The sequence below is a fragment of the Oncorhynchus masou genome, chromosome 24 (genome assembly GCF_036934945.1).
Source record: "Oncorhynchus masou masou isolate Uvic2021 chromosome 24, UVic_Omas_1.1, whole genome shotgun sequence".
Lineage (NCBI taxonomy): Eukaryota > Metazoa > Chordata > Actinopteri > Salmoniformes > Salmonidae > Oncorhynchus > Oncorhynchus masou.
Genome location: NC_088235.1, coordinates 940,243 through 960,718, shown reverse-complemented (window position 1 = coordinate 960,718; position 20,476 = coordinate 940,243). Strand labels below are relative to the sequence as shown.

Sequence of the window (20,476 nt, the reverse complement as noted above, 5' to 3'; positions counted from 1 at the left end):
TTACACCAGTCTGATGATAAATACATCGTTGTCTCATCCGTTCTGTCCAACAGGCCCGTTATGGATCTCTGAAGATCAAAGGGAAGCGGAGGCCGGTTCTGACTGCTGCGACCTACAGTGCCATGTAATGTCCAGGAGACGTGACTGCTGGCTGGTGCCATGGATGGGTTTCCTTCTGTAGTGCTCTACTGTTGACCAGAGCACGGTGGGTCCTGGCTAAAAGTAGTGCGTTATGGGCCCTGGCCAACAGTAGTGCATTATGGGCCCTGGCCAACAGTAGTGCGTTATGGGCCCTGGCCAACAGTAGTGCACTAGAATGGGAATAGGCTTTTTGGGACGGACCAGGAAATCAGTCAACAATTCAGGAAGGACGACTGACGGCTCCAACATCCATATCAGTGACTCGCTACGGACATGTTTGGCCGTCCATTCTGTGGAGAACGATGCTGTGGAACTGTTCTCCTGGGCTTTTTAAACTGTCCTGGGGTCTAATTCTATTCACGCTGGGAGCGTCTGTCTTTTTAAACTGTCCTGGGGTCTAATTCTATTCACGCTGGGAGCGTCTGTCTTTTTTTTAAATGAACCATCAACTCATTATATTTATTCCGTTATTGTGACTGTGTGTGTCTGTAAAACATCGTACAGCGGTAGCTGTACAGAAAGAATCTTAAAGGTTTTCTGTCTTTTAGTCACAAGTCTTTTTGTTGCATGGGTCTTATTTTCTGGGGTGGTCGTTTTAATGTTCGGATGTGGACTTTTTAGGATCTTGGCTTTATTTTGTTGAGGGGTTATATAATTCATTTATCTTCAATTTGTCATATATGCTGCCCTGTATTTTGAGTTTAGCCTATTTAAATAGTAGAATACATTTATAATAGTGATCATTCTGGCACACTTAAAAAGATTGTTACCAAGTAACAGCTGACCAAAAGTGTCCCTTAATCCTTCCGGAGGAATAAACCAATGATGAGAGAAAGGGAACAGAGAAGCCTGTTAGATGTGTGTCCCAAATGGCATCATTCCCTATACAGGGCACTACCCAATGGGCCCTGCTCTAAAGTAGTGCACTACATAGGGAATAGGGTGCCATTAGGGATGCAAACCCAATGTTGATGTATGTTTGTGTTGACCGTAACTGGCCTGTCCAGTTTGAATGACTGTATTTCCTGTTTTAGATTTTGGAACAAAGCTTTTTTTTTTCTCATAACCAATGTTTTTGCACCCTCTCTTCCAAAACGATGTCCTTTTGTATGGCTTTGATGTCATCTGTTTCAGAATGTGTCCTGCTGCATTCTGGGATGTTTTTAACCATGTGATGAAATCTATTTAATACCAAAGCTTTATCTACTAAACCAGTGACCTCGGTCTGATTCGTGTGGGAATGTATCATAGAGGTGTTGTAAATAAATTTATACATTCAAAAATGTCTGCATGATCATGTGGTTTTCAACAAAACAATGGCAACAAGTGGAATATAATGCATTACTACCAATCAACAGCTGATAGGGATTCCTCTGATGGGACTTCTAGTCGTCACATTTCATTTGTCACCTGCAGATTATAACCGATGTAGACCTTAGTGACATTCTGACTGACAAGCTCTTTCCCAACGACACAGAGTCATGACCCTGAATGATGACGGCCATTCTAAGGTCAGACCACAATCACAGAAAACCCTCCCGGCCTCATCTGTCGGGAGAGACGGTCGGTGTATCACCCAGCCTAGGTGTGTGTCCCAAATGGAGCCCTATGGGATAAAAGTAGTGCGCTATATAGGTAATAAGGTTCCATTTAGGACTCAGGCTGGGGCCTGGCTGAGGATACGGGCTGGGGCCTGGCTGAGGACACAGGCTGGGGCCTGGCTGAGGACACAGGCTGGGGCCTGGCTGAGGCCTGGCTGAGGATACGGGCTGGGGCCTGGCTGAGGCCTGGCTGAGGATACGGGCTGGGGCCTGGCTGAGGCCTGGCTGAGGATACGGGCTGGGGCCTGGCTGAGGCCTGGCTGAGGATACGGGCTGGGGCCTGGCTGAGGCCTGGCTGAGGATACTGGGCTGGGGCCTGGCTGAGGCCTGGCTGAGGATACGGGCTGGGGCCTGGCTGAGGACACGGGCTGGGGCCTGGCTGAGGCCTGGCTGAGGATACGGGCTGGGGCCTGGCTGAGGCCTGGCTGAGGATACGGGCTGGGGCCTGGCTGAGGCCTGGCTGAGGATACGGGCTGGGGCCTGGCTGAGGCCTGGCTGAGGACACAGGCTGGGGCCTGGCTGAGGCCTGGCTGAGGATACGGGCTGAGGCCTGGCTGAGGATACGGGCTGGGGCCTGGCTGAGGACACAGGCTGGGGCCTGGCTGAGGCCTGGCTGAGGATACGGGCTGGGGCCTGGCTGAGGATACGGGCTGGGGCCTGGCTGAGGACACGGGCTGGGGCCTGGCTGAGGCCTGGCTGAGGATACGGGCTGGGGCCTGGCTGAGGCCTGGCTGAGGACACAGGCTGGGGCCTGGCTGAGGCCTGGCTGAGGATACGGGCTGGGGCCTGGCTGAGGACACGGGCTGGGGCCTGGCTGAGGCCTGGCTGAGGATACGGGCTGGGGCCTAGATGAGGATACGGGCTGGGGCCTAGATGAGGATACGGGCTGGGGCCTAGATGAGGATACGGGCTGGGGCCTGGCTGAGGACACGGGCTGGGGCCTAGATGAGGACACGGGCTGGGGCCTGGCTGAGGATACGGGCTGGGGCCTAGATGAGGATACGGGCTGGGGCCTGGCTGAGGACACGGGCTGGGGCCTGGCTGAGGACACGGGCTGGGGCCTGGCTGAGGACACGGGCTGGGGCCTGGCTGAGGACACGGGCTGGGGCCTGGCTGAGGATACGGGCTGGGGCCTGGCTGAGGACACAGGCTGGGGCCTGGCTGAGGCCTGGCTGAGGATACGGGCTGGGGCCTGGCTGAGGCCTGGCTGAGGATACGGGCTGGGGCCTGGCTGAGGCCTGGCTGAGGACACAGGCTGGGGCCTGGCTGAGGCCTGGCTGAGGATACGGGCTGGGGCCTGGCTGAGGACACGGGCTGGGGCCTGGCTGAGGCCTGGCTGAGGATACGGGCTGGGGCCTAGATGAGGATACGGGCTGGGGCCTAGATGAGGATACGGGCTGGGGCCTAGATGAGGATACGGGCTGGGGCCTGGCTGAGGACACGGGCTGGGGCCTAGATGAGGACACGGGCTGGGGCCTGGCTGAGGATACGGGCTGGGGCCTAGATGAGGATACGGGCTGGGGCCTGGCTGAGGACACGGGCTGGGGCCTGGCTGAGGACACGGGCTGGGGCCTGGCTGAGGATACGGGCTGGGGCCTGGCTGAGGACACAGGCTGGGGCCTGGCTGAGGACACGGGCTGGGGCCTGGCTGGGGCCTGGCTGAGGACACGGGCTGGGGCCTGGCTGGGGCCTGGCTGAGGACACGGGCTGGGGCCTGGCTGAGGACACAGGCTGGGGCCTGGCTGGGGCCTGGCTGAGGATACGGGCTGGGGCCTGGCTGAGGACACGGGCTGGGGCCTGGCTGGGGCCTGGCTGAGGACACAGGCTGGGGCCTGGCTGAGGATACGGGCTGGGGCCTGGCTGGGGCCTGGCTGAGGACACGGGCTGGGGCCTGGCTGAGGATACGGGCTGGGGCCTGGCTGAGGACACGGGCTGGGGCCTGGCTGAGGACACAGGCTGGGGCCTGGCTGAGGACACAAAAAGGGGGCCTGCTCTGGACACAAAAAGCCTGGAGATAGGTTGAGTCTGTAATACAGACATCCCCCATCTGGGAATCATTATTTAAATTCATATTTTTTATTTAACCTTTATTTAACTAGGCAAGTCAGTTAAGAACAAATTCTTATTTTCAATGACGGCCTGGGAACAGCAGGTTAACTGCCTGTTCAGGGGCAGAACGACAGATTTGTACCTTGTCAGCTCGGGGATTTGAACTTGCAACCTTCCGGTTACTAGCCCAACGCTCTTAATTGACAAGCACATACAACCTAAGGCTGGATGGTCTATCTGCTTACTATATTGAGCCCCCATACTCTGCTGGCGGTCCGGAACCAGAACGGAGCCAACTTGGTCGGGCTTCGACCCCTGGTATCATACAAACACACACAACACATAGTGGAATGTGGAGAATTACAGGAAATTTGTTTTAAAATGGCAAAATGTTCTCTCTGCAAACAAGAAGGGTGTAAATAGTTTGAACATGTTTGGGGTCGAATAGGTTGTGAGGTGTGGGTTTGTTACTACGCGATAAATAACGATATCCATCCGAACCTTTGCCACCTAGGACATTTCCCCTCCCCACCTCAATGGGCCCCCCCCCATATAATATTTATATATTATTATACTTGTATTGTGTGTGAATATTCCTTTGTCATCCTGTTGTTATTACCGGGAGGTAAGTACCCTTCTCTGGCCAGTTCTCTTCAAGGCACTCACAACAGATTTCATTTCCCCCAGTTCTAATCGCCTCCACCAGGGGTCGCTGTGGAACATTCAAATCAGAAAAAAGAGAGGACTTTGGTATTCAATGCAACGAATTTTGGGATTCCACATTTCCCATAGTACACCAACTTGACCAGAAACACATTTAACATGGTTTGAATAAAACAGAGTCAAATTGTTAAAACATGACATGGTGCAGCTAACTATATTTATATTGATTATAGCAACATCCTTCCATGAGTTAACCTTCACTAAATCAGTTCATTCAGAGGAACAGTCAATGATTTATTAAATATTGTTGATTACTAAAACACACTCACCACGTGTTTAGAGTGCTGATTGATGCTGGACTACGAGGGATGATGTACGATCAACAACACAAAACAATTAGTAAAGAAGAGGTTCATTGACAGTGTTATTCACAGCAGTGTGATGAGTGTTGACATGATGAAGAGCAGTGTGATGAGATGATGAAGAGCAGTGTATGGGGGATGAAGGGATGGGGGGTGGTGGATGGGGGATGAAGATGGTGGATGAAGGATGAAGGGATGGGGGATGAAGGATGACGGGATGGTGGGTGAAGGATGAAGGGATGGTGGATGAAGGGATGGGGGTGGAGGATGAAGTGAAGGGATGGGGGATGAAGGGATGGAGGGATGAAGTGAAGGGATGGGGAATGGAGGATGAAGGGATGGGGGATGAAGGATGAAGGGAAAGGAGGGATGGGAGATGAAGGATGAAGGGATGGTGGATGAAGGGATGAAGTGGAGGGGGATGAAGGGATAAAGTGGAGGGATGGGGGATGAAGTGAAGGGATGGGGGATGAAGGGATGTGGATGGGGATGAAGGATGAAGGGATAAAGTGAATGGATGGGGGATGGAGGATGAAGGGGTGGGAGATGAAGGATGAAGTGATGGGAGATGAAGGATGAAGGGATGAAGTGAAGGGATGGGGAATGAAGGGATGAAGAAATGGAGGATGAAGGGATGGGGTGAAGGGATGATAGATGAAGGTATGAAGGGATGAAGAGATGGGGATGAAGAGATGGGGGTGTAGGGATGGGGGTGAAGGGATGGGGGATGAAAGAGGGGCTGAGACAGGGTAGAAAACCAGAGGGCTGAGGGGCTGAGACAGAGAGACAGGGTAGAGAACCAGAGGGCTGAGGGGCTGAAACAGGGTAGAGAACCAGAGGGCTGAGCCAGAGAGACAGGGTAGAGAACCAGAGGGCTGAGACAGGGTAGAGAACCAGAGGGCTGAGACAGGGTAGAGAACCAGAGGGCTGAGGGGCTGAGACAGGGTAGAGAACCAGAGGGCTGAGGGGCTGAGACAGAGAGACAGGGTAGAGAACCAGAGGGCTGAGGGGCTGAGACAGGATAGAGAACCAGAGGGCTGAGGGGCTGAGACAGAATAGAGAACCAGAGGGCTGAGGGGCTGAGACAGAGAGACAGGGTAGAGAACCAGAGGGCTGAGGGGCTGAGACAGGGTAGAGAACCAGAGGGCTGAGGGGCTGAGACAGGGTAGAGAACCAGAGGGCTGAGGGGCTGAGACAGGGTAGAGAACCAGAGGGCTGAGACAGAGAGACAGGATAGAGAACCAGAGGGCTGAGGGGCTGAGACATGGTAGAGAACCAGAGGGCTGAGGGGCTGAGACAGAGAGACAGGATAGAGAACCAGAGGGCTGAGGGGCTGAGACAGAGAGACAGGATAGAGAACCAGAGGGCTGAGGGGCTGAGACAGAATAGAGAACCAGAGGGCTGAGGGGCTGAGACAGAATAGAGAACCAGAGGGCTGAGGGGCTGAGACAGGATAGAGAACCAGAGGGCTGAGGGGCTGAGCCAGAGAGACAGGATAGAGAACCAGAGGGCTGAGGGGCTGAGACAGGATAGAGAACCAGAGGGCTGAGGGGCTGAGACAGGGTATAGAACCAGAGGGCTGAGGGCTGAGACAGGATAGAAAACCAGAGGGCTGAGGGGGTTGAGCCAGAGAGACAGGGTAGAGAACCAGAGGGCTGAGGGGCTGAGACAGGGTAGCGAACCAGAGGGCTGAGGGCTGAGACAGGATAGAGAACCAGAGGGCTGAGGGGCTGAGCCAGAGAGACAGGGTAGAGAACCAGAGGGCTGAGGGGCTGAGACAGGGTAGAGAACCAGAGGGCTGAGGGCCTGAGCCAGATAGACAGGATAGAGAACCAGAGAGCTGAGGGGCTGAGCCAGAGAGACAGGGTAGAGAACCAGAGGGCTGAGGGGCTGAGACAGGGTAGAGAACCAGAGGGCTGAGGGGCTGAGACAGACCATGTAGAGTAGTTAGGGGTCTTTAATTAAGCAAACAGGAGCAGTGTTCAAAGTGACAGGAGGCGTCATAAATCTGTTCTGCTGACAGCAGACTGACTCTACTGCCCCCCTCGACTGCCTGGGCTCCTCCTTGCCTGTCACATGTTAGGCCTTCAGCGCAAACAGCCAACAGCAGGACAGTGGGACGATACACAGGTATTCACCCAGGGCCGGTGTCACAGGTATTCACCCAGGGCCGGTGTCTCAGGTATTCACCCAGGGCCGGTGTCTCAGGTATTCACCCAGGGCCGGTGTATTCACCCAGGGCCGGTGTCACAGGTATTCACCCAGGGCCGGTGTCTCAGGTATTCACCCAGGGCCGGTGTCTCAGGTATTCACCCAGGGCCGGTGTCACAGGTATTCACCCAGGGCCGGTGTATTCACCCAGGGCCGGTGTCACAGGTATTCACCCAGGGCCGGTGTCACAGGTATTCACCCAGGGCCGGTGTATTCACCCAGGGCCGGTGTCACAGGTATTCACCCAGGGCCGGTGTCTCAGGTATTCACCCAGGGCCGGTGTCTCAGGTATTCACCCAGGGCCGGTGTCACAGGTATTCACCCAGTGTATTCACCCAGGGCCGGTGTCTCAGGTATTCACCCAGGGCCGGTGTCACAGGTATTCACCCAGGGCTGGTGTCACAGGTATTCACCCAGGGCCGGTGTCTCAGGTATTCACCCAGGGCCGGTGTATTCACCCAGGGCCGGTGTCTCAGGTATTCACCCAGGGCCGGTGTCTCAGGTATTCACCCAGGGCTGGTGTCACAGGTATTCACCCAGGGCCGGTGTCACAGGTGTTCACCCAGGGCCGGTGTCACAGGTATTCACCCAGGGCCGGTGTCACAGGTATTCACCCAGGGCCGGTGTATTCACCCAGGGCCGGTGTCACAGGTATTCACCCAGGGCCGGTGTCTCAGGTATTCACCCAGGGCCGGTGTCTCAGGTATTCACCCAGGGCCGGTGTCACAGGTATTCACCCAGGGCCGGTGTATTCACCCAGGGCCGGTGTCTCAGGTATTCACCCAGGGCCGGTGTCACAGGTATTCACCCAGGGCTGGTGTCACAGGTATTCACCCAGGGCCGGTGTCTCAGGTATTCACCCAGGGCCGGTGTATTCACCCAGGGCCGGTGTCTCAGGTATTCACCCAGGGCCGGTGTCTCAGGTATTCACCCAGGGCTGGTGTCACAGGTATTCACCCAGGGCCGGTGTCACAGGTGTTCACCCAGGGCCGGTGTCACAGGTGTTCACCCAGGGCCGGTGTCTCAGGTGTTCACCCAGGGCCGGTGTCTCAGGTGTTCACCCAGGGCCGGTGTCTCAGGTGTTCACCCAGGGCCGGTGTCTCAGGTGTTCACCCAGGGCCGGTGTCTCAGGTGTTCACCCAGGGCCGGTGTCTCAGGTATTCACCCAGGGCCGGTGTCTCAGGTATTCACCCAGGGCCGGTGTCAACCAACAGGTATTCACCCAGGGCCGGTGTCAACCAACAGGTATTCACCCAGGGCCGGTGTCTCAGGTATTCACCCAGGGCCGGTGTCTCAGGTATTCACCCAGGGCCGGTGTCTCAGGTATTCACCCAGGGCCGGTGTCTCAGGTATTCACCCAGGGCCGGTGTCACAGGTATTCACCCAGGGCCGGTGTCACAGGTATTCACCCAGGGCCGGTGTCTCAGGTATTCACCCAGGGCCGGTGTATTCACCCAGGGCCGGTGTCTCAGGTATTCACCCAGGGCCGGTGTATTCACCCAGGGCCGGTGTCACAGGTATTCACCCAGGGCCGGTGTCTCAGGTATTCACCCAGGGCCGGTGTCTCAGGTATTCACCCAGGGCCGGTGTCAACCAACAGGTTTCCATCTCTTTCCTTTGGATGTTTGAGGTGGTAGTAAACACCTGTTACTGTGTGTTTATAAAGTGTGAAACTTGGACTGGCAGAGGGGGAAATGCAGAGACGGGGCTTGTGATTGGCTGAACAGGAGCTATCCACAGATGGAGTTCGTTTCTCTCTCACAAACACACACACAGCTGTTATCCACAAGCGTTGGCCTGACGAGCATCAACAAACAGGAAAAGTTCACATTCCCGAAGGCACAGGGGTCAGGACCTTAAAAAACGGACAAATCTGATTGAATCAGCTCGTGTCTTTGGGGCTGGGAGTCGGGGGAGGAAAGGGAAGGGATGAGGCGAGGAGGCGGTGGAGGTGAGGGGGTGAGAGTTTAAAGCAAGGGCAGAGGCTGCCTGTCTGATCTGTCCTCCCTGCGACCTCCCTACCGCCTCCACAGATCAATGACAGGGGTGTGTGTTCGGACGCTTTACTTCCTGGTTCCTCTGTCTGTTCTGTCCGCTCCAGCCATGTCCCTACGACAGCAGGTTTTACCTTCTAGGATCAAGGTCTGGGTTCTAGGAGGGTTCCTGTGTGAAGAGGCTTGAGGTCTGTGTCAGGGGCCCAGGACACTCTGTGGTGTGGCCAAGGCATGGGGCCTGTCGACTGGAGATGTGTGGGCTGACCGGGCCAAAGACAACATGTTTGGGGGTCTGAGGGTGATTTGGCCTGCTGCTGCTCTGGGTGATCTCCTGCTCAGTGGGTGACCTGATGTTATCTATTGTTTTCACACTCGGTACATAGTCAGTCCCTCCCTCCATCAGTCTCTCGCTCTGTCCCATCATCCCTCTTTCCCTCCATCAGTCTCTCCCTCTGTCCCATCATCCCTCTTTCCCTCCATCAGTCTCTCCCTCTGTCCCATCATCCCTCTTTCCCTCCATCAGTCTCTCCCTCTGTCCCATCATCCCTCCCTCCCTCCATCAGTCTCTCCCTCAGTCCCACCATCCCTCCCGCCATCAGTCTCTCCCTCAGTCCCACCATCCCTCCCGCCATCAGTCCCTCCATCCCTGCCTCCCTCCATCAGTTAGGGAAGCAGGCAGGATCCTCTAGGGTTAGGGGAGCAGGGAGGATCCTCCAGGGTTAGGGGAGCAGGGAGGGATCCTCTAGGGTTAGGGAAGCAGGCAGGATCCTCTAGGGTTAGGGGAGCAGGGAGGATCCTCCAGGGTTGGGGAGCAGGGAGGATCCTCCAGGGGTTAGGGGATCCTCCAGGGTTAGGGGAGCAGGGAGGGGATCCTCCAGGGTTAGGGGGAGCAGGGAGGGGATCCTCCAGGGTTAGGGGGAGGATCCTCCAGGGAGGGGATCCTCCAGGGTTAGGGGATCCTCCAGGGAGGGGATCCTCCAGGGTTAGGGGAGCAGGGAGGGGATCCTCCAGGGTTAGAGGAGCAGGGAGGGGATCCTCCCAGGGTCCTCCAGGGTTAGGGGAGCAGGGAGGGATCCTCCAGGGTTAGGGGAGCAGGGAGGGGATCCTCCAGGGTTAGCAGGGGATCCTCCAGGGTTAGGGGAGCAGGGGGATCCTCCAGGGTTAGGGGATCAGGGAGGGTTCCAAGGGGGAGCAGGGGAGGGATCCTCCAGGGTTAGGGGAGCAGGGAGGGGATCCTCCAGGGTTAGGGGAGCAGGGAGGGATCCTCCAGGGTTAGGGGATCCTCCAGGGTTAGGGGAGCAGGGAGGGGATCCTCAGGGGGATCCTCCAGGGGGGATCCTCCAGGGTTAGGGGGAGCAGGGAGGGGATCCTCCAGGGTTGGGGATCCTCCAGGGTTAGGGGAGCAGGGAGGGATCCTCCAGGGTTAGGGGGGCAGGGAGGGGATCCTCCAGGGTTAGGGGAGCAGGGAGGGGATCCTCCAGGGTTAGGGGGAGCAGGGAGGGGATCCTCCAGGGTTAGGGGAGCAGGGAGGGGATCCTCCAGGGTTAGGGGATCCTCCAGGGAGCAGGGGGGGATCCTCCAGGGTTAGGGGATCCTCCAGGGAGGGGATCCTCCAGGGATCCTCCAGGGGGGGAGCAGGGAGGGGATCCTCCAGGGTTAGGGGGAGCAGGGAGGGGATCCTCCAGGGTTAGGGGATCCTCCAGGGAGGGGATCCTCCAGGGTTAGGGGATCCTCCAGGGAGGGGATCCTCCAGGGTTAGGGGAGCAGGGAGGGGATCCTCCAGGGTTAGGGGGAGCAGGGGGATCCTCCAGGGTTAGGGGAGCAGGGAGGGGATCCTCCAGGGTTAGGGGAGCAGGGAGGGGATCCTCCAGGGTTAGGGGAGCAGGGAGGGGATCCTCCCAGGGGATCCTCCAGGGTTAGGGGAGCAGGGAGGGGATCCTCCAGGGTTAGGGGAGCAGGGAGGGGATCCAGGGTTAGGGAGCAGGGAGGGGTTAGGGGAGCAGGGAGGGGATCCTCCAGGGAGGATCCTCCAGGGTTAGGGGGAGCAGGGAGGGGATCCTCCAGGGTTAGGGGAGCAGGGGGAGGGGATCCTCCAGGGTTAGGGGAGCAGGGAGGATCCTCCAGGGTTAGGGGAGCAGGGAGGGGGATCCTCCAGGGTTAGGGGATCCTCCAGGGTTAGGGGAGGGGGGATCCTCCAGGGTTAGGGTTAGCTCTTCCAGGGCACCTCCAGCATATCCCCCTTCCTTTCCAGTGATTCTGCCTCCCTCCCTCCCTGCTGCCCCCTTCTCTTCTCTCCTGCCCTGCCAGAGTGTCTCCCCAGGCTCTGACTGTGCAGCTGACATCTCTACCCTGGTGGCCGTGTATTAACCCAGTGACCGTAAAACAGACTGCTCTCTCCGCAGCTCGCTGGCTGGATATTGGCTTCTTGGCTCCTGGCCCAGTAGTGCAGGTGCAGTCAGATCCTGTAATGGATCAGATGAGAGCATTGTTAGATTCCTGGAATAAGATACAAACAACCGATTGGTCAGCCAGGAGACAACAATAGCAGAAGGCAGCAAAAAAAACTTGTTTCAACTGATCTAAGTATTGCACAGTTTCACACACAGTTGAATCCACACCATAACAGATATTTTGAAGGAAACCAAAAATTAGCAATCTCCAGCTGTGTGTGTGTGTGTCTGTGTCTGTGTGTGTGTGCATGTTGAGAAGATAATATCTGGTGGGGGCGTGACTGGAGATATCTGGTGGTGGCGTGACTGGAGATATCTGGTGGTGTTGTGACTGGAGATATCTGGTGGTGTTGTGACTGGAGATATCTGGTGGTGGTGTGACTGGAGATATCTGGTGGTGTTGTGTGATATCTGGTGGTGGAGATATCTGGTGGTGTTGTGACTGGAGATATCTGGTGGTGTTGTGACTGGAGATATCTGGTGGTGTTGTGACTGGAGATATCTGGTGGTGTTGTGACTGGAGATATCTGGTGGTGTTGTGACTGGAGATATCTGGTGGGGGTGTGACTGGAGATATCTGGTGGGGGTGTGTGATATCTGGTGGTGTGACTGGAGATATCTGGTGGTGTTGTGACTGGAGATATCTGGTGGTGTTGTGACTGGAGATATCTGGTGGTGGTGTGACTGGAGATATCTGGTGGTGTTGTGACTGGAGATATCTGGTGGTGTGACTGGAGATATCTGGTGGTGGTGACTGGAGATATCTGGTGGTGTTGTGACTGGAGATATCTGGTGGTGTTGTGACTGGAGATATCTGGTGGGGTTGTGACTGGAGATATCTGGTGGTGTTGTGACTGAGATATCTGGTGGTGGGTTGTGACTGGAGATATCTGGTGGGGGTGTGACTGGAGATATCTGGTGGGGCTGTGACAAAGATATGTGATGGGGGTGTGACTGAAGATATCTGGTGGGGTATGACTGAGGTTGAGCTGTGCTTCAAAGAATTGATTGACAGACAGTCATTTCCTGTGACATAACACAGCAGAATCCGGTCCTCCAAGCGTGAAGTGATCAGAGCGAGGTGATGCCAGTTCAGATGTTACATCATAGAGGGAGAGAGAGGGCGAGCGGTTGTGCTGATGAATTGGGGCTGGAAATGAACCATGGATTCAGATGTATGAGCAGCTGCCTGGTTCAGAGAGAGAGAGAGAGAGAGAGAGCAGGGTTCATCTGTAGTTCACCCAGGGTAACGGGAGGGTAACCACAGGGTAATTGTGTGTGTGGAGACTCAGGAAGCAGGGCAACCCAGGGTTCAGTAAGAGGGTAGGGGCACATAGGTTGTCAAATCAAATGTTGATTATTCTTTACAATGAGGTTCCATTTGTAAAGGGTTTATAGAGGATTTGTTATTACGTTATTAACGGTTATTTAATCATTAGTAAATTATTATAAACCATTAATAAATGGGTTATAACAAATTGGTCAAAATAGTGAAATAGCCAGTCAGTGCTTGCCAAATAGTGAGACACTATTTACCTCCAGCTGTTAGACATTTATTAATGCGTCTAATATTGAACCATTGTGTATCATTCAACCTCATTTTCAATGGTTGCACAGTTAAACTATAGTTATTTTCTCACGTTTGAGTGTGATGCATTGTTGCTCTGTCCCAGGAACTGTAATGGGGAGTTTTCAGAGCAACAGTCATCTCCCATGATGCCTCTTGCCCTACGTTTGAAACCCTAATGATGCATCGGTGGATTTATTTATTCCAGGAATGAAGGCCTCATCTGAAGATCCCAAGTCATATTACTGGGGTGGTTCGCTGGTTTCTGAGAATTTCCCCCAATTTTGTGAGATCAGCCCAACTGTGAAATAAAGACCACCTGGAACGTGCCCAGAATGTTGTGTTTAAACTGACATAACGTGACGTCGTGAAGAATCAGGATGGACGTAGCTATGGCAAGTGTGCAAAGGCCAGACAGAAGAGATTGTGCAAAAGATACGTTGTTCACAAGTGAAATATGTTGACAGAGGAGAGAGAGGGTAAATTCTGTATACGATTCTTTTCACTTTTGGACATGATGACTGGATGATTTCACACGCTCCTCTGTCCCTACCTAGCTAGGAAACGTTAGCTGGCTAGGAAACGTTAGCTAGCTAGCATTAGGTGAAACCTAAAACCTAATTTTTTATATAGAAATTCTGCAAGATTTAGCATGAGGTGATACAGTAGTTATGATATAAATAGGAATAAAATGACTAGACAACAGGATAGATAATAAACAGTAGCAGTGTGATCAGTCTAAGACGTTAGTGCAAGAACTATTTAAGTAACTATAGACCCTGTCCCGACCCCAACTCAACTCCTGTGACCTTAACTCTTAAGTATTACCTATTAAGGCCTAATGCTTCACTCTGTTCAATGACCCACTGATTAATGACCAGATTCATCCCAACTTAACACATACAATACAGATACATATTGTCAATAGCCCCGTTTATGCCCTGGTGCAAATTGTGATCGTAGCCACATTATTAGACAGCTGTAGATGTGTAAAAGACACATTGTGATCTGATCTTCCTACCCACGTCATAAGGTCATCAGGCACACATTGTGTCTGGATATCTTTACACATATAGACGGAGCTGGACAGTGAAACCATCTTACTCGTCATTATCCTGCTCTCTACATTTTTTAATACAAATATTATTTTTTTTACCTCTATTTAACCAGGTAGGCAAGTTGAGAACAAGTCCTCATTTACAACTGTGACCTGGCCAAGATAAAGCAAAGCAGTTCGACACAAACAACACCACAGAGTTAGACATGGAGTAAACACACACACACACACAACAGAGTTAGACATGGAGTAAACACACACACACAGAGTTAGACATGGAGTAAACACACATACAACAGAGTTAGACATGGAGTAAACAAACATACGACAGAGTTAGACATACATTTACATTTAAGTCATTTGGCAGACGCTCTTATCCAGAGCGACTTACAAATTGGTGAATTCACCTTATGACATCCAGTGGAACAGCCACTTTACAATAGTGCATCTAAATCATTTAAGGGGGGTGAGAAGGATTACTTTATCCTATCCTAGGTATTCCTTAAAGAGGTGGGGTTTCAGGTGTCTCCGGAAGGTGGTGATTGACTCCGCTGTCCTGGCGTCGTGAGGAGTTTGTTCCACCATTGGGGGCCAGAGCAGCGAACAGTTTTGACTGGGCTGAGCGGGAACTGTACTTCCTCAGTGGTAGGGAGGCGAGCAGGCCAGAGGTGGATGAACGCAGTGCCCTTGTTTGGGCGTAGGGCCTGATCAGAGCCTGGAGGTACTGTGGTGCCGTTCCCCTCACAGCTCCGTAGGCAAGCACCATGGTCTTGTAGCGGATGCGAGCTTCAACTGGAAGCCAGTGGAGAGAGCGGAGGAGCGGGGTGACGTGAGAGAACTTGGGAAGGTTGAACACCAGACGGGCTGCGGCGTTCTGGATGAGTTGTAGGGGTTTAATGGCAAAGGCAGGGAGCCCAGCCAACAGCGAGTTGCAGTAATCCAGACGGGAGATGACAAGTGCCTGGATTAGGACCTGCGCCGCTTCCTGTGTGAGGCAGGGTCGTACTCTGCGGATGTTGTAGAGCATGAACCTACAGGAACGGGCCACCACCTTGATGTTAGTTGAGAACGACAGGGTGTTGTCCAGGATCACGCCAAGGTTCTTAGCGCTCTGGGAGGAGGACACAATGGAGTTGTCAACCGTGATGGCGAGATCATGGAACGGGCAGTCCTTCCCCGGGAGGAAGAGCAGCTCCGTCTTGCCGAGGTTCAGCTTGAGGTGGTGATCCGTCATCCACACTGATATGTCTGCCAGACATGCAGAGATGCGATTCGCCACCTGGTCATCAGAAGGGGGAAAGGAGAAGATTAATTGTGTGTCGTCTGCATAGCAATGATAGGAGAGACCATGTGAGGTTATGACAGAGCCAAGTGACTTGGTGTATAGCGAGAATAGGAGAGGGCCTAGAACAGAGCCCTGGGGGACACCAGTGGTGAGAGCGCGTGGCGAGGAGACAGATTCTCGCCACGCCACCTGGTAGGAGCGACCTGTCAGGTAGGACGCAATCCAAGCGTGGGCCGCGCCGGAGATGCCCAACTCGGAGAGGGTGGAGAGGAGGATCTGATGATTCACAGTATCGAAGGCAGCCGATAGGTCTAGAAGGATGAGAGCAGAGGAGAGAGAGTTAGCTTTAGCAGTGCGGAGCGCCTCCGTGATACAGAGAAGAGCAGTCTCAGTTGAATGACTAGTCTTGAAACCTGACTGATTTGGATCAAGAAGGTCATTCTGAGAGAGATAGCGGGAGAGCTGGCCAAGGACGGCACGTTCAAGAGTTTTGGAGAGAAAAGAAAGAAGGGATACTGGTCTGTAGTTGTTGACATCGGAGGGATCGAGTGTAGGTTTTTTCAGAAGGGGTGCAACTCTCGCTCTCTTGAAGACGGAAGGGACGTAGCCAGCGGTCAGGGATGAGTTGATGAGCGAGGTGAGGTAAGGGAGAAGGTCTCCGGAAATGGTCTGGAGAAGAGAGGAGGGGATAGGGTCAAGCGGGCATGGAGTAAACATACAACAGAGTTAGACATGGAGTAAACACACAAACAGAGTTAGACATGGAGTAAACATACATACAACAGAGTTAGACATGGAGTAAACATACATACATACATACATACATACAACAGAGTTACACATGGAGTAAACAAACATACAACACAGAGTTACACATGGAGTAAACAAACATACAACACAGAGTTACACATGGAGTAAACATACAACAACACAGAGTTACACATGGAGTAAACAAACACAACAACACAGAGTTACACATGGAGTAATCAAACAACAACACAGAGGTACACATGGAGTAATCAAACAGATCATTGACAGGTGACACCATTGACGTATGGCATCAGTATTTACCTTAAAATAAATAAATATTGTTTTGAAGGAATAGCTGTTAAATCATTTGTATACAAGGAGGGACCACCACAATGTGGTCACAATGCCGAACGGATAGGAGACACGTTATAACGCCATGTGCAGACACGTTTCTGAAAATGTGGGGACAAGCAGAATGTGGACAAGATTAGGACAAGGGTGGCATGTTAGTGCTATGCACCCGGACTGGGGACAGCGTGCGCTTCACAGCATAACACGGTGCCTCTGTCCGGTCTCTCTACCCCCCCGGTCACCACAAGAAGTCGACGCAGTTCTCCTACCTGGCTTCGCCATACTTCCTGTGAGCCTCCCCCCCCCCCAAGAAGTTTTTGGGGCTGACTCTCGGTCTTCCATCCACGCCGCCGTGCTGCCTCCTCATACCAGCGCCTCTCTACCTTCGCTGCCTCCAGCTCCTCTTTGAGCTGCTCCTGTTGCCTCGTCTCCTGCTGCACCTTGGGGTGGGTACACTCCCCTGGTGTAGCCCAGGGTCCTCTCCCGTCAAGGATTTCTTCCCAAGTCCAGAAGTTTTTATTTTGCTGCTGCTGCTGCTGCTTGTTGTCACGCCGCTTGGTCCTGTTGTGGTGGGTGATTCTGTAACGGCTTTCTTTAGGTGAAGGAGAGTCGGACCAAAATGCGGCGTGGCTATTGAGATTCATGTTTAATAAAAACAACTAAACACAAACACTACAAAACAAGAAACGTAACACAAAAACCGAAACAGCCTATACTGGTGCAAAGTAACACAGGAACAAGGACAATCACCCACGACACACTCAAAGAATATGGCTGCCTAAATATGGTTCCCAATCAGAGACAACGATAAACACCTGCCTCTGATTGAGAACCACTTCAGACAGCCATAGACTAAGCTAGAACACCCCACTAAGCTACAATCCCAATACCTATGAAAAACCCCAAGACAAAACAAACCACATACCAAAACCCATGTCACACCCTGGCCTGACCAAATAAATAAAGAAAACACAAAATACTAAGACCAGGGCGTGACAACAAGATTAGGACAAGGGAGGCATGTTTGTGGCAGTTATAAACGGGGCTATGGGTCAAACTCGACCAGCAGCACAACATATCAGGTTAATGGGGAGAAAATATCCTAAAACATTTGAAGGTCGACAATAGCTGTCAATCTTTGACAATGGACATTTTGTGGGAGCATAATAGATTTCTGGTCAACAGGTCTCACCTGGGTCTCAGATACATGTGACGTTTCGTCATTATTTGGAAACTTTCTTTCAGTCTCAAACATTACCAGGTTGTCGGTGAGTTTATGCCGTAGAGAGCTGCCATGTTAGTCAGGTCTTCAGGGAGAACAGGCCTCTGTGGGATTCTGGTCGGGACAGACAGTGTTAGTCAGGTCTTCAGGGAGAACAGGCCTCTGTGGGACTGGATTCTGGTCGGGACAGAAGGTGCAGGTTTTAAGCGTTATAAAGGCAGTGGGATCAAAGAGGCTCTCCTTCATAAACACACCTTGATAAACTCCTCTTTATGAGACAACGACTCGGTCAGTGGGAGCTGAAAGGAGAGCGATGCAGTGAGACAGGCAGAGGGGGGAGAGGGATAACAGAACACTACAGGCCCTCTGTGGGGGATTCTGGGGGGCAACACCTCCCAGATACACTAGGACCAGTAGGATGTTGTTCCTCCTTTGTTAAGGACAAACAGTTTAGATGAGGGTGTTAGTGGTGTAAAGTGGCAGACGATGAAAGCTTTGCTGCACTTCAGGAATCCACCATTCCATGCTGATGGAGTCATTCCCCTCCATGAACCAGTAGAAACTGTAGTGATTCCATGCTGATGGAGTCATTCCCCTCCATGGACCAGTAGAAACTGTAGTGATTCCATGCTGATGGAGTCATTCCCCTCCATGAACCAGTAGAAACTGTAGTGATTCCATGCTGATGGAGTCATTCCCCTCCATGAACCAGTAGAAACTGTAGTGATCTCCAGGCAACGTTGAGACACGGTGTGGCTTTGGAACTTCCATTAGCTGTTCTGGGTTGAAGAGGACCTCCCAGCCGTCCCTGCCTACCTACCTCCCTGCCTGCCTGCCTGCCTGCCTGCCTGCCTGCCTCCCTCCCTCCCTCCCTCCCTACCTCCCTACCTTCCTGCCTGCCTGCCTCCCTACCTGCCTGCCTACCTCCCTCCCTCCCTCCCTACCTTCCTGCCTGCCTGCCTCCCTACCTGCCTACCTGCCTCCCTCCCTGCCTGTCTCCCTCCCTCCCTCCCTCCCTGAACCCTCCCTACCTCCCTCCCTCCCTCCCTGCCTGCCTGCCTGCCTGCCTGCCTGCCTGCCTGTCATTCCCTGCCTGCCTGCCTACCTCCCTCCCTCCCTACCTTCCTGCCTGCCTGCCTGCCTCCCTACCTGCCTGCCTACCTCCCTCCCTCCCTCCCTCCCCTGCCTCCTGCCTGCCTGCCTGCCTGCCTGTCTCCCCTGCTTCCCTCCCTGTCTCCCTCCCATCCTGCCTCCCTCCCTGCCTCCCTCCCTGTCTCCCTGCCTCCCTCCCCCTGTCTCCCTCCCTGCCTGTCTCCCTCCCTCCCTCCCTCCCTGCCTGCCTGCCTGCCTGCCTGCCTGCCTGCCTGCCTGCCTCCCTCCCTCCCTCCCTCCCTCCCCCTCCCTCCCTGCCTGCCTGCCTCCCTGCCTGCCTGCCTGCCCCTGCCCCTGCCTGCCTCCTGCCTCCCTCCCCTCCCTCCCTACCTTCCTGCCTGCCTGCCTGCACCTCCCTACCTGCCTGCCTACCTCCCTCCTCCCTCCCTGCCTTCCTGCCTGCCTGCCTTCCTGCCTGCCTGCCTCCCCTGCCTGTCCTCCCTGCCTCCCTGCCTGCCTGCCTCTCCCTCCCTGCCTGGTCTCCCTCCTCCCTGCCTACCTCCCTCCTGCCTGTCTCCTCCCTCCTCCCTCCCTGCCTGCCTGCCTGCCTGCCTGCCTGCCTGCCTGCCTGCCTGCCTGCCTGCCTGCCTGCCTGCCTACCTCCCTCCCTCCCTCCCTACCTGCCCTCCCTCCTCCCCTCCCTCCCTCCCTCCTCCTACCTCCCTACCTGCCTCCTGCCTGCCTCCTCCCTACCTTCCTGCCTCCCTCCCTACCTGCCTACCTCCTGCCTCCCTGCCTGTCTGCCTCCCTCCCTCCCTGCCTCCCTGCCCCCTGCCTACCTCCTCCCTACCTCCTCCTGCCTGCCTCCCTACCTGCCTACCTCCCCTGCCTGCCTGCCCCTGCCTGTCTCCCTCCCTGCCTCCTCCCTCCCTCCCTGCCTCCTCCCTGCCTGCCCTGTCTCCCTCCCTCCCTCCCTTCCTGCCTGCCTGCCTGCCTGCCTGCCTGCCTGCCTGCCTGCCTGTCTGCCTCCCTGCCTGCCTGCCTGCCTGCCTGCCTCCTCCCTCCCTCCTCCCTCCCTACCTTCCTGCCTGCCTGCCTGCCTGCCTCCCCTACCTTCCTGCCTGCCTGCCTGCCTCCCTGCCTCCCTCCCTGCCCTCCCTCCCTGTCCCTCCCTACCTCTCCCTCCCTCCTGCCTGCCTGCCTGCCTGTCTCCCTGCCCTCCCTGTCCCTCCCTCCCTCCCACCTTCCTGCCTGCCTGCCTGCCCCTACCTGCCTGCCTACCTCCCTCCCTCCCTACCTTCCTGCCTGCCTGCCTGCCTGCCTGCCTACCCTCCCTCCCCCTGTCCCTCCCTGCCTCCCTCCCCTCCTCCCTGTCTCCCTGCCTCCTCCCTGCCTGTCTCCCTGCCCCTCCCTGCCTGCCTGCCTGCCTGCCTGCCTGCCTGCCTGCCTGCCTGCCACCCTGCCTTCCTCCCTCCCCTGCCCCTCCCTGCCTCCCTCTTCCACCTGCCTGCCTGCCTACCTCCTCCCTCCTCCCCCTTCCTGCCTGCCTCCTCCTGTCTCCCTGCCCTGCCTGTCTCCTCCCCTCCCTCCCTCCCTGCCTGCCTGCCTGCCTGCCTGCCTGCCTGCCTGCCTGCCTGCCTGCCTCTGCCTGCCTGCCTGCCCCTCCCTCCCTCCCTCCCTC

At 54.9% G+C, this 20,476-nt stretch overlaps 1 protein-coding gene and 1 pseudogene across 1 annotated transcript; one reads left to right on the top strand and one right to left on the bottom strand.

Moving 5' to 3' along the window:
• Positions 1-1,424, top strand: part of LOC135511789 (receptor expression-enhancing protein 3-like) — a 71,734-nt pseudogene extending 70,310 nt beyond the window's left edge.
• A 367-nt stretch (positions 1,425-1,791) lies between these two features.
• Positions 1,792-3,789, bottom strand: LOC135513354 (uncharacterized). The gene has a single exon (XM_064936282.1). The coding sequence runs from the start codon at positions 3,787-3,789 to the stop codon at positions 1,792-1,794; it is 1,998 nt and encodes a 665-aa protein (XP_064792354.1).
• Positions 3,790-20,476: the final 16,687 nt, after the last annotated feature.

Excerpts from the sequence above, each read along its gene's own strand:
- LOC135513354 (XM_064936282.1), bottom strand. The coding sequence starts at position 3,789 with ATGGGGGATGTCTGTATTACAGACTCAACCTATCTCCAGGCTTTTTGT.